Source organism: Piliocolobus tephrosceles, chromosome 3 (genome assembly GCF_002776525.5).
Source record: "Piliocolobus tephrosceles isolate RC106 chromosome 3, ASM277652v3, whole genome shotgun sequence".
NCBI lineage: Eukaryota > Metazoa > Chordata > Mammalia > Primates > Cercopithecidae > Piliocolobus > Piliocolobus tephrosceles.
Window position 1 is genome coordinate 175,860,362 of NC_045436.1, and position 14,014 is coordinate 175,874,375.

At 39.7% G+C, this 14,014-nt stretch overlaps 1 protein-coding gene across 3 annotated transcripts in view; it reads left to right on the forward strand.

Moving 5' to 3' along the window:
- SLC2A9 (solute carrier family 2 member 9) overlaps positions 1-14,014 on the forward strand; it is a 99,754-nt gene that overhangs the window by 7,430 nt on the left and 78,310 nt on the right. For 2 of the 3 annotated variants that reach the window (XM_026455641.1, XM_026455640.1), the window contains exon 2: positions 360-506. The exons of the other annotated variant lie outside the window; for it this stretch is intronic. In XM_026455641.1, coding sequence (XP_026311426.1) covers positions 360-506 — 147 coding nt within the window. The remainder of the gene's footprint in view (positions 1-359; positions 507-14,014) is intronic. 3 annotated transcript variants of the gene reach the window in all.

Below are 14,014 nucleotides of genomic sequence, written 5' to 3' on the forward strand. Positions count from 1 at the left end.
ACCACCATCACCATTACTACCATCACCACTACCATCATTATCATCACTATCATGACCATCGCTACCACCACCACCACCGTTATCACCATCACCATCATTATCACTGTCAATACCATCACCTCCACCAACACCATCAGCTGTGTCCTGTCCTCTGAAATGCACCTCCAGTCATACTTTAGGGATTAAATTATAAAGTGCATGAGAAAGCTTTGGCAATTTGTGCAAAGTGCTGGGAAAGATGCTGTGGCTACAGTGCTATTTAACGTCCAGGGCAAAGCAGAGCCAAGAGAGGCACTGTAACCAGAGTGCGGCTCCCTCAGGAAGACACCTCTCTAACTGCTGCTATGCTGCTTCTACAGGCAATCGCCCTCAGTGTGCTCCCCATGTACCTCAGTGAGATCTCACCCAAGGAGATCCGTGGCTCTCTGGGGCAGGTAACCACCATCTTTATCTGCATTGGCATGTTCACTGGGCAGCTGCTGGGCCTGCCCGAGCTGCTGGGAAAGGTGAGTGTGGCTCCCTGGTCAACCACATCTGCCCTCATCTCATGTTACCACTGCAGGAAGGAGCCTTTTCTCCAAAAGCTGGTCCCTGTATATTGCAATTTCTGGTGTTCAAGCCTCTTACTTATTATTGGAGAAAAGTTGTGGAGTTCCTTTGAGTTTAATTTTTTTAAGGACATAAAGAATACATAACAAATTGAAACCTTATAGAATGTTTAAGTTTACCCACCCAATAATTATCGTTAATAGCTCAATTTGTGTTTGTTTGGGCATTTTCTGTGCTTTAAAAACCTATATAAACATCTATAGTTTATTGTGTTTTTGATGGAATTATGCCATATGCATTGATCTACAACCTCGTGTTTTCATTTAATATATTTTGGGCATGTTTTCAAGATGTTAACTTAGCTCTACCTCATTCTTGAGTCTCTTTTTTCCTGAATAAATAAGTAATTAGAGTCTTCTGGTTTTGGCTTGCTGTTTTGGGAGAAGGTGGGCCTGAATTTGAATCCCAGTTCAATGATTTACTTGCTGTGTGGCCTTGGCAGGGAGAAAAGAAACACTTCACTCAGGTTGAATGGGGTGGGGTGAAATCAAGGAAGGCTTTTCAGAAGAGGTGGCCTCTAAATGGACTCCTGAAGGGTAAGCAGGAGTTAGGCAGGTGATGATGGGGATTGGGAGAGAGGATATACCAGAGAAAGGAAATCAGTAAAGAAAAGGCTCAAGATGGGACGCAGCCCTGAGAAAGAACTCAGACAGCTTTGGGGCTGAGGAGAGAACAAGCATGGGGAGGGTGAGCCAACCACAGACTTCACCCTGGGGGGATAGGAAGCCCTGGGCAGCACTGGAGCTGGAGGGTGACATGGCCAGATCAGTGTTAGAAGGTGGCTCTGAGGTGGAGGCGGTGGGTGTAGACTAGAGTGGGAAGGGTGGGGAGGAGAGAGGCAGAGGGCTGCTGCTATTGGTACACGTGGTAAGGGAAGGATGCAGCTGCGACTGAGGTGGTGGGCATGGGGATAAAGAGGAATGGGTGTGTTCAAGACCATGGTGGAAGCAGAGACCACTGGACTTGCTAGGATTCCTCCCAAGGGAAGCCTCCCAGGGATGCAGGGGCGCTCCCTTCCCACTCACACAGGCGGGGCAGGAGGGCTGGCAGAGATTAAACCCCTAATGATGGTCGAATGCCCACTGCATGCCAGACTGTTCTAGGTATGAACAGTGCACAACAGACAAACAGCTCCCTGTGGAGCTGAATTCTAGCAGCAGGGGGAAAACATAATGAATTCGCAAGTCCTAGAGCAGTTATGTAAAAGACTCGTTTGTTATGCTGCTCAAATCCTAACAACTACTTTGTGAGTAGCTCAGATATGCAGCCTTGGATGCAAGCAGAGAGAGGTAAGGGACAGAGCTCTCATGAACAAGGACATATTGGTGCTGAAACCAGAACCTGGGTCTGTGTACTTTCAAAGTCACGTATGGGGTGTGTCTTTTTTTTTTTTGAGACGGAGTCTCGCTCTGTCGCCCGGGCTGGAGTGCAGTGGCCGGATCTCAGCTCACTGCAAGCTCCGCCTCCCGGGTTTACGCCATTCTCCTGCCTCAGCCTCCCCAGTAGCTGGGACTACAGGCGCCTGCCACCTCGCCCGGCTAGTTTTTTGTATTTTTTAGTAGAGACGGGGTTTCACCGTGTTAGCCAGGATGGTCTCGATCTCCTGACCTCGTGATCCGCCCGTCTCGGCCTCCCAAAGTGCTGGGATTACAGGCTTGAGCCACCACGCCCGGCCTAGGGTTGTGTCTTATACAGCCAAGGACGGATCACACTGGTGTTTCTGGAATGTGGGAGCTCTGGAGAGAAGGGGCTAGTTCTGCCCACGGGGTCCTTTCTGTCCCAGCTGCTGAGCCTCACTGACTCTAGGGCCAGCTCCTTTCGCATTCAGTGGAAGGTTTTATAAGTGGAGGAATCATTGCATTACATTTTTCAAACAAATTTTCAACGTTTTGAACATTTTTTATTGTAGTAAAATCCACATAAAATTTACCATTTTGACCATTCTTAAGTCTACTTTTCTGTGGTATTAAAAGTGACTTTTTATATTTCAGCCAGTCGAGGTCACCTCAGAGGCATCTGCTTCTGATCTTTTATTATGACCATTCTGGGTTATTATGGCTATAACTTTAGTTTCTTCTTTTGCAAAAACAGAAACAACTCACATTTTACATCTGTGGTTGTCGTATGCGTGACGATTTCTATAATTAATTGCATGTGTTAGAAACAGTCTGTCTACCTAAGTGAGGTTCCACACTAAAGAGACTCTTTTGCTTTTGTTTTTAAAGATATTTTAAAATTCTCAAAATAACCACCACGTGTTGACAATAAAAATAAGATAAGAGCCTCAGCTCCCTAAACAAAAATACATTTAAAAGTTAATGAAGAGTGCTGTTGTCCTTTAGGAGTAAAAAGCAAATAAATACTTGCCTCAGTAGAGGTAAGCTTTTTCTCTTTGGGGATCATTTCCAAATTCCTCTTTGTTTATAAATCAATATCAAGTTCTTTCCGCTGCTTGAGTCCTTAAGGACTTTCTTCAACCTCTGTCTTCATCTTTTATTTATTCATTCACCACATTTGTTAAACATTGAGTTGATGCTGGAGCTACAGCTTTGAGCACGTCAGGCACAGCCCACATCTTAATGTTGCTCAGACTGCGAGGACTGTGTGACCTTGGCCAGGTCAACTCATCTCTCTAACCAGTGTCGTCTTCAGTAGGAGGCATGGTTGGAAGTTCCAAATTCCCAAGCCCCACTCAAGCTTGACTTCCTCTGGGAAAACATCGCTGGCAAATTGTGACTGTTCAGCATATCCCAGGACACCGTGCACCTGTGCCTCTCCCACACTGATTTCCGTTCGCTTCCGCATCTTGTCCTGCCAGTTGATGGCATCTTACTTGTATGCACAATAATCCAGAGGCGTCAAGTTTATCCAGTCATTCAACAAATGTTTAGAAGGCTCCTATTGTGTGCCAGGTATTGGGTTGGCTGCTGGTGGTAGAGTGGTGAGGTCATCAGGCTAGCCCTGCCCTTGGGAGCTCACAGGAGGGTGATTGACCAGTGGCCACAGGTGATAGGAAAATAGGCACTGCCCTCTGGTAGGGCATCGGGGGTGGTTTCCCTGCAGCAGTCACATCTAAACTCATGGCTTGAGGACGAGTAGGATTTATCTGGGCGGGACTGTGGGAAGAGAGAGGAAATGGGGGTGGGGCGTTCCAGCAGAGGTAAGAGTATGGGGGAAGGCCCTGGCATTTGTTCAGAGGCAGAAAAACTCAGATGACAGGAGCAGGGAGAGGGAGAGGAAGAGAGAGAAGGAGGGGGAGGTGGAGAGGGAAGGGGAGGGGGAGAGGGAGGGGGAGGGGGAGAGGGAGGGGGAGGGGGAGAGGGAGAGGGAGAGGCCACTGGCGAGGCAGATCTGTAGGCAGGAGGGTCACATCTATGCTGTAAATGAGCACAGGGAAGGATGGGCAAGGTGAGGGGTTCCCTGGACCTGTGGCTGCTTGGGGGACAAGGGCAGCCCCTACTGTTTCCATCACAGACACTGACCTAGAGATGACAGATTTTCTGATTTTCAAGAGATATTACAAATCCGGATTTGTCATATTTCATAATTTGTAAATATTGGAAACTGACCTTTAAAAAACAAAAAACCTCCCTCCTGTGGCCTGGGTCCAGCCTTAGGGTCACCTTTCACACATCTTGATGGGGAGTGTGTACATGTGAAGGCTTATTTGTACCCCAAAGCAATGGGACATCATTGAGGACATGACGAGTGCTTCAAGAAGGCTTTTGGGCTGCAGCATGGAGAAAGAATTGGATCCCAGCCAGGACTGAAGGGGTTGACTGGTCCAGTTATGAGTTGGGTCAGAGTAATGGCAGTGTGGATGGAGAGAAGCGGATGAGGTTGAGTGAGGCTAGTGGTGATGGGATGTGGTGTCCCAGAGAAGAGTCAAGAATAACTCCCAGGCGTCTGACACATCAGCCAGACAGAATGGTGGTACCAGATGCTAAGACAGGGAGCTGTGAAGGAGGAGGAGCAGCTCTACAGGGGACAGGGTGACAAGTTCACTGACGTGAACTGTGCATGTCACATAGCAAGTGGAAGGAAGAGCTGATTCGAGGACCTGGGTACCTAGATTCTGAGGCTAGGACACTCTCCTAGGGACAACAGGGCTCATGAACATGATGCCAGCCAAGGGGCACAGCTGCCCACGCCCACCTTCTGGCCTTGAGCCAGCCAAAAGTTGTACCATTGGTCCCTATAGGCTGTCTCTTCCTATCAGATGGGCGTTTCCAGACAGTCTTGGCCCTGGCCAGGAAGATGGGTGAGGAACCCTGTAAATATCCTTTTGTTTTCAAATTTATGTTCTGGGAATGTGGATCTAGGGCTTCTGGTCTAGGAAAGAACATCAAATGGGAATTTTTTATTCGTGTCTCTGGGAATTTGCAATGTTCCATCCAAGTGAAATTCACAGTTACTTCACTAAGCGTCAGAATTTCATTTTCACTATTTTAATCATATTTCTCATTTACCTTCAAAGACTGAGACAACCAAGCTTTGAAAAAAGAGAGAGAAAAACTGGGCTTCAATGCAGGCAATTACTTTAAAACACAGAGGGTGAAGGAGGTTAGCAAGAAGGTAGCTATTTTATTTATTTTATGACTTCAAGTTTTATTTTAAATTAAGAGAGTACATGTGCACACTTGTTTCCTGGGTATATTGAGAGATACTCAAGTTTGGGGTATAATTTATCCCATCACACAAGTACTGAACATACTACCCAATAGTTTTCCAACTTTTGTCCCCTCTATTCCTCCCCTCCATCTATCCCACTGTCTCCAGTGTCTGGTGTTGCCGTCTTTATGTCCATGAGTACCCATTGTTTAATTCCCACTTATAAGTGAGAACATGCAGTGTTTGGTTTTCTGTTCCTGTGTTATTTCACTTAGGATAATGGCCTCCAGCTCCATCCATGTTGCTGCAAACAACATGATTTTGCTTCTTCTCATAGCTGCATAGTATTCTATGATGTATGTGTATCACATTTTCTTTATCAAGTCCACCATCGATGGGCACTTAAGTTGATTTCACGTCTTTGCTATTGTGAACAGTGGTGCCACGAACATACGAGTGCATCACTCTTTTTAGTAGAATAATTTATTTTCTTTTGGATATATACCCAATAATGGGATTGCTGGGTCAAATGGTAGTTCTGTTGTAAGTTCTTTGAGAAATTTCCATATTGTTTTCCATAGTGACTGAACTAATTTACATCCCCACCAACAGTGCATAAGTGTTTCCTTTTCTTTGCAGCCTCATTAGCATCTGTTGTTTTCTGACTTTTTAATCATAGCCCTTCTGACTGGTATGAGATGGTATCTCATTGTGGTTTGGATTGGCATCTCTCTGATGATCAGTGATGTTGAGCATTTTTTAATATGTTTGTGGGCCACTTTTATGCCTTCTTTTGAGAAGTGTCTGTTCATGTCCTTTACCCATTTTTTAATGGGGTTATTCGTTTTTTGCTTCTTCAATTGTTTAAATTCCTTATAGATTATGGATTTTAGCTCTGAGTCAGATGATAGTTTACAATTATTTTGTCCCATTCCATAGGTTGTCTGTTTACTCCGTTGATAGTTTCTTGAATTGAAGAGCTCTACAGAAGCTCTTCAGTTTAATTAGATTCCACTTGTCAATTTTTGTTTTTGTTGCAATTTCTTCTGCAATTTTCTTTCCCAAGGTCAATGTCCAGAATGATATTTCCTAGGTTTTCTCATAGGATTCTTTAAGTTTGAGGTCTTTCATTTAAATCTTTAATCCATCTTGAGTTTATTTTTGTATATGGTAAAAGGTAGGGGTCCAGTTACATTCTTCTGTACACGGCGAACCAACTATCCCAGCACCATTTATTGAATAGGAATTTCTTTCCCCATTGCTTATTTCTGTCAACTTTGTCAAAGATCAGATGGCTGTAGGTGTACGACTTTACTTCTGTCTTCTCCATTCTGTTTCATTTGTCTATGTGTCTGTTTTTGTACCAGTACCATGCTGTTTTGGTTACTATAGATTCATAGTATGGTTTGAGGTCAGATAATATGATGCCTCTGGATTTTTTCTTTTTGCTTAGGATGGATTTGGCGATTTGGGCTCTTTTTGGTTTTATATGAATTTTAGAATTTTTTTTCTAGTTTGGTGGAAAACGACATTGGTAGCTTGATAGAAATAGTGTTGAATCTGCAGATTGCTTTGGGCAGTATCGCTATTTTAATAATATTGATTCTTCTAATCCATGAACATGGAATGTTTTTCCATTTGTGTCATCTGTGACTTCTTTCAGCAATGTTTTGTAGTTCTCTTTATACAAATCTTTCACCTCCTTGGTTAGGTTATTTCCTTTTTTTTTTTTTTTTTTTTTTTTTTTTTGCAGCTATTATAAATGGGATTGCATGCTTGATTTGGCTCTCAGCTTGAACATTATTTGTATAGAAATACTACTGATTTTTATACATTGATTTTGTATCCTGAAACTTTCCTGAAATTCTCTGTCAGTTCCAGGAGACTTTTGGTGGAGCATTTTCTAGATCATCAGCGAAGAGAGATAGTTTGACGTCTTTTCCTATTTGAATGCCTTTTATTTCTTTGTCTTGCCTGATTGCTCTGGCTAGAACTTTATTGCTATGCTGAATAGGAGCGGTGAGAGTGGGCACCTTGTCTTGTTTCAGTTCTCAAGAGGAATGCTTCCAGCTTTTGCCTGTTCAGTGTGATGTTGGCTGCCAGTTTGTCGTAGTTGGCTCTCATTATTTTGAGGTATGTTTGTTTAATGCTTAGTTTCTTGAGAGGTTTTATCATTAAGGCTTGTTGTTATCAAAACCTTTTTCTGCATCTATTGTGGTGAATCACCTGTATTGATTTGCATATGTTGAACTGACCTTGCATCCCAGGAAGGAAGGCTACTTGATCATGGTGAATTAAGTTTTTGATGTACTACTGGATTCAGTTCGCCGGTAATTTGTTAAGGATTTTTTCATATATGTTCATCAGGGATATTGGTCTGTGGTTTTCTGTTTTTATTGTATCTTTGCCAGGTTTTGGTATGTGTGTTATGCTGATTTCATAGAACAAATTGGAGAGGAGTCCCTCCTCAGTTTTTTGGAATAGTTTCAGCAGGATTGGTACCAGCTCTTCCTCATACATCTAATAGAACTTGGCTGTGAATCCATCTTGTCAGGGCTTTTATTGGCTGGTAGGTTTTTTATTACTCTTTCAATTTCAGATCTTGATACTGGTCTGTTCAGGGTTTCAATTTCTTCCTAATTGAATCTTGGGAAATTGTGTGTTTCCAGGAACTTATTCATTTCCTCCAGATTTTCTAGTTTGTGTGTCTAGAAGTGTTCGTAATAGTCCCTGAAGATCTTTTCTATTTCTGTGGAATCAGTTGTAATGTCACCTTTGTCATTTCTGATTGTGCCTATTTGCATCTTCTCTCTTTTTTTCTTTTTTAATCTAGCTACTGGTCTATTAATCTTGTTTATCCTTTCAAATAGCCAACTTTTGGTTTCGTTGATTCTTTGTATGGATTTTGGGTCTCAATTTTGTTCATTTCTGCTCTGATTTTATAGCTGTTTCTTTTCTTTTGCTAACTTTGGAGTTGGTTTTTCTACTACCTCTAGGAGTGGTGTTAGGTTATTAATGTAAGATCTTTCTAACTTTTTGAGGTAGGCATTTAACACTTTAAACATTCTCCTTACCATTGCTTTTGCTGCATCTCAGAGATTTTGGTATGTTATATCTCTGCTTTCACTTACTTCAAATAATTTTTTGATCTCTGCCTTAATTTCATTGTTTACCCAAAAGTCATTCAGGGGCAGGTCATTTAATTTCGATGTAATTGTGTGGTTTTGAGAGATCTTCTTGGCATTGATTTCTAATTTTAGTCCACTGTGGTCTGAGAGTATGGTTGGTGTGAGTTTAATTCTTTTGAATCTATTGAGACTTGCTTTATGGCTGAGCCTGTGGTAGATGAAGGTGGCTTTTCGAATAGGCTGCCAGAAGGCAAGAAAGGGAAATAAATGTAGGAATTAATGCTGGTTCCATGAATTTAATCAAAGATACATCATAAAACAACTGTCGTGATTGAACATTTATGTGACTCCGAATGATATATTTTTTAAAAACAAATCAATTAGCTATTTCTCTTGCAAAGGTAAAGAAGAAATAGACTTAGATGAAAACCATAGGCAAAAGTATGAGAAGAGAGATTAGGAATGATGTGAGGCCATAAAAGAATGATTTTATATGCTCAGAAGAACATTTATTTCAGATAAAATGATTAACTTTGAGCTCCCACTTTTCTTTCCCCTCAAGGAAAGAAATGTTCTAATGGTTGCAAATTTTTTCAATCTAAATAACAAGCAAAGAGGGAGACTTTCTGAAAGAAAACGATGTTTATTCAGGAATAGGCATGAATAGGCATTGCAATTGGCATAGGTGTGCCATAGTAAACCATGTGCATATTTAGGGAGGTAAAAGAAGACAAAGGTTTTTAAAGAAAAAATGAGAAGAATTACGTAATTGTTTTTGAGATAGTTATCTTTGAATAGATGTATCAATAACAAGGGTGGCATCAGTCCAAGGTTGGACAGTCAGTTGCTAGGCAGGTGTTCTCGCAGCAGTATTTTCTTATGTAAGGTTGTAGTGGCCTTTGTGCAAGGTTTTTGCAGTCTTTTGTGATAGTTTTTGTCAGCAGGCATTTGTATATGAGAATCTTCCTTTCATGACCTTCCCTAGTTTCATTTTTCAGGGGTTTGCTTTTAGTTTTGCTTTTTAACACAGGTGACTTTATTTTTATTCTGACAACTTTCACATTTCCTTTTTTTGATCGAGATTTTAAAAAATATCACCGGTTAACCATTTTGTAGTTAGATTTTTTGTTTTTGTTTTTGTTTTTGTTTTTTTCTGAGACAGAGTTTCGCTCTTGTTGCCCAGGCTGGAGTGCAATGGCGCGATCTCCGACTCACCACAAACTCCGCCTCCTGGGTCCAAGCAATTCTTCTGCCTCAGCCTCTTGAGCAGCTGGGATTACAGGCATGTGCCACCACACCTGGCTAATTTTGTAGTTTTAGTAGAGACAGGGTTTCTCCATGTTGGTCAGGGTGGTCTCGAACTCCCAACCTCAGGTGATCCGCCCGCCTCGGCCTCCCAAAGTGCTGGGATTACAGGCGTGAGCCACTGCGCCTGGCTGTAGTGAGGTTTTGATTATCCCTAGGCGAGACAGCTGGGATAGACCTGTCTCACGTTGTTGGTTGGTCTCACGTTGGAGGGCGTAATTGGAGTTAGTGCCTAAACTGTTTTAGCTACATTTGAGTAACAACAGCGTTTGGAGGGAGTGGTTCTCAGGCTACGTCTACCTAAAATCAAATGTTAAGTTTAAGTTTTTGTCTATTCTGTAGGCATTTACTATTATCTCAAAGTGTTAGGCCAGCATTATTCTGTGAAGAGTTGTTCTGTAGAAATTTAACAACAGGTACAGAGTTTAAAAGAAAAATACAAAGTAAAATTAATAGTAACATGATAATCTCAGCTTATATAGTAGTTGTGATCCATGAACTTAGGTTTAAAGGCAACCAGTTAAATAAATTTAATTAATTTAATTAATTAAATGACCATGAGGAATTAGGTGAAACTTGTAACCTGCAGTTTTTTTGTTTTGCTTTTTTTTGTTTTTAATTTTGTGTATTTGAGTCTTAACTCTTCTAGGGGAATTTATCCAAGTATAGCATGCAGTATTAGCAGCAACATAGACCCTTTTTGTTTGTTTAACACAGCTAGCTGCATTCCAGGAACCCTGCACTGAGAACTCAAGACTGCTGCAGGCTATAAACTTTCCCCATCCAGACAGAAACTGTGGCTTTCAGGCCATGCCCCTCCTGGCCCACCCCAAAGCAGCGGTGTCCAGCTTCTGCACCTGTGACTACAGTACCCCCACTTGCCCCCTAGTTCTGGCCAAGTGAGTTCATCCCCACTTAAGATTATGTTGTGAATCACAGTTGAGACCTTCTCTCAACCTGTGACTATGGTCTGAGTTAGCTGGCTGACTTCTGCCAGGCTCCCTGTGAAGTAGAATTAGGAATGGCTTCCCACCATCCCCACTGAAGTCTAGGAGTGCACACAAAGCATGTTCAATGCTGCTCCTTCTCAATACTCCCCACCACTCAGCTCCCGTGCTGGGTGGTGCCAAGGCCTTGCCCCCTGGCCTATATTATCAGGTTCCCTAGTGGGAGTGTGTGTCACAGAGGCAGTCTCTCCGGCTGTCACACTCTGGGGACTCACAGTTTTCCACCTGTCTTGTGGTGTAGGCTGCTGCCCCCACTTCTTTCAAAGAGTCTGTGGTTTCTTTCAGTTTTCTAGTTAAATGCCTGTGGTGTTTCTTGGGGAAAAAATTATAACATGAGTCTTTACACACTATTTTGTCTTTCTAAGTATGAGAGGTGATATGGTTTGGCTTCATCTCTGCCCAGATCTCATCTTGAATTGTAGCTCCCATAATTCCCATGTGTTGTGGGAGGGACCCAGTGGCAAATAATTGAATCATGGGGGCAGGTTTTTCCCATACTGTTCTCATGATAGTGAATAAGTCTCATGAGATCTGATGGTTTTACAAAGGAGAGTTCCCCTGCACATGCTCTCTCTTGCCTGCCGCCATGTAAGACATGGCTTCATCTTTTGCCATGATTATGAAGCCTCCCCAGCCATGGGGAACTGTGAGTCTATTAAACCTCTTTTTCTTTGTAAATTACCCAGTCTCAGATATGTCTTTATCAGCAGCATGAAAATGGACTAATACAAGAGGCATGCTAACAATGCCTCTAATCTGCCATCTTGGGGGATAAAAAAAACCGCATTGATCTTAAAGTTATTTGAAACTTGTATTTAAGAGTACTTGTCACAGTCTTTGTAATGAATCTAATTGCAGATACTTTTAGAGAAAAATTTAAAATAACTGTAAATGACAAAAATTTAAAACAACCATAGTTGAAAATAGGATGGAAGTTCCCCATAACCAGAAATTTATAAGGAAATTTAGTTATTTTGTGGCATACAATGTAATAACCAAAATTATGACTGATAACATAGAAGATTTTAAGAGTTTTATTACCATTTTGGAATATTTATACCAATAACATATCCAAAAATGTAACTGAAAGAAGATCTAGTATCACTTAGCATTTGCTATTTCCCATATAATTTACCAAATAAGCCTAATTATTTAATATCTCTACAAGATGAGAGAGAAGTCCTTTGAGTCTTTCTAGGGGCCTGACAGGAAAATCTCAATGTTAACTTTACATCAAAAAGATTTAATTTAGCATTTTGATGCTGGGGAAGTCCATTAAATATGCCAAAAGGTTTAAAATACCTGATCAAAACGGGATCACAGGGCACTATGTGATAGTCATTTATTTAATTAGAGTGATAAATATAGATCGTAAAAGCAATACAGAAAGTTATATAGATATTAAAAAAACTTCAACTCTTAAAGTCTCCATTTTTTAAAGTAATAAAAAAATTTAGTAAAGGCAACACAGGAAATTATCTTGATAAAATAGAAAACATTTGTTTCTTAGGCCAGCTACTAAAAAGGCAAAGCAAAACCTCCTTCTGTGTGATTGGTTCGCCTCAGGGGAAGCCTGTTCAGATAACCTGATGAAAAAGTACTTGTATTAATTCAGAATGTGTATCAAAGGCTGTGACTCTACACTGTGGAACATAAACAAGAAAAGTATTATCTTGCGCAGGGGGATATATGGTTCTTAATAAAAGCATGGGAAATTCCCTGGTTACATGGAACAGTTTAGACACATTAAGAAAAGCTAAGTACAGAATCAGGTTATACTGGAAAAAAAACATTGCTTTTCTAGGTCTTTGAGACAAACATTTTTAGTGTCAGGCCTCAATAGCTGTTAGAACCAGAGGAAAAAGTTATAGGAGCTAACGAAGAAGTTGAAGGAGAAACTTAACATTCCAGCCAAGCAAAAAGATGTACCTTCTCAAGGGAAGAAAGTGAAAGAGCAGAAGGCAATGTAGTATGAACTGCACATCCTATGCTGTGAGACTTGTTACAAGTTGAACTTCTGAGATAGGACTCTGAGAAGCTTCTAGAGGAAAACTCTATCTTGAGAGATGAAGATACCATTTTTAAGAAGAAGATAGCATTTTAAACTAAAAACTAATTAAATTAAATGGAGACTATAAAACAAACAAAAAAGTTACAGTTTAGAAAGTGGCTGGAAATTTTTAGAATTAAAAATCAAAACTTCTTGTAAATTTTATTAAAAGCAGATCATTACTTCAAGAAAACTTTGTTGCTTTAACATAAGGGACCAAATTTTTAGTTTTGTATTGGTGTATTTTTAATATCAAAACTCAAACCTTAGAAAGGCTTATGAATAATTCCCTTTAAATTATAGTCAACTTGATCACATACAAAATATCTTTTGTAAATTTATTCTTTTCAAACCTTTTACAACTTACACAGAGACTTTCATGACTTTCATGACATGCTTACAACTTTTGTTTTGTTCTATACTTTCTTATTTTTCAATAACCAGTCACTTTATTTTACGAAAAAACATTTATCAGGCAAGGTTTTTAAATATAAAGTTATTTTCTTTTCTTAAATCTTTCTTACCAAAAATATATCTTTATACTCATAACTTTCTTTATATCTCTTTCTCCTATTTACTGGATTCTTTTTGTTTATATTTTCTTTCTAAATCCGTATTTTGACACAACTTTTAATAACCTTTTAATTTAAACAAAATTATTTTTAAATGAAGTAAATATTTTGTCTTATAATTTTTTAATTAAAAAGAGTTCTTTTTTGGTACATTTTACATACAGAATTATATGTAGATATCAGGATGTTTAACTCTTATTAATATTAATTTTTAGTGAAAATATAGAAATAAATTTTAAACTATCACATACAAATATTTTATAGATGAAACCATTTTTTAGTTTTATAAACATATTTTATCATAACATAATTTTAATGTATATTAATAGGCCCAATGATATTTAGTCTTTTATAAAATTTAAGAAGCACATAATTTGGATCATTCGTTTATAACTTTTTGTATTCTGATTATTTTGCAACCTGATATTGTGAACAAGTCATTAAAATTATTTGCTGTGATAACTTTACTAATTTATAATGATAATAATGAAGTTTAAAAAAAATATCAATTGTATTCAAACTAATGTATTCATTTAATACAATTTCAATCAAAAGTTCAATGACATTTTTGTTTGTGATGGAAAATGAGGAAAGAGTTCTAAAGTTCCACAAGAGAATAAATGAGTGAATGTTTCTGACATAGTTTTGAAAATGGACCGGGTGAGTACATTAAACATGTAATAAAGTGGCAACAATTAAAACAATGCAGCATGGGCACAAGAATGGAAAGAT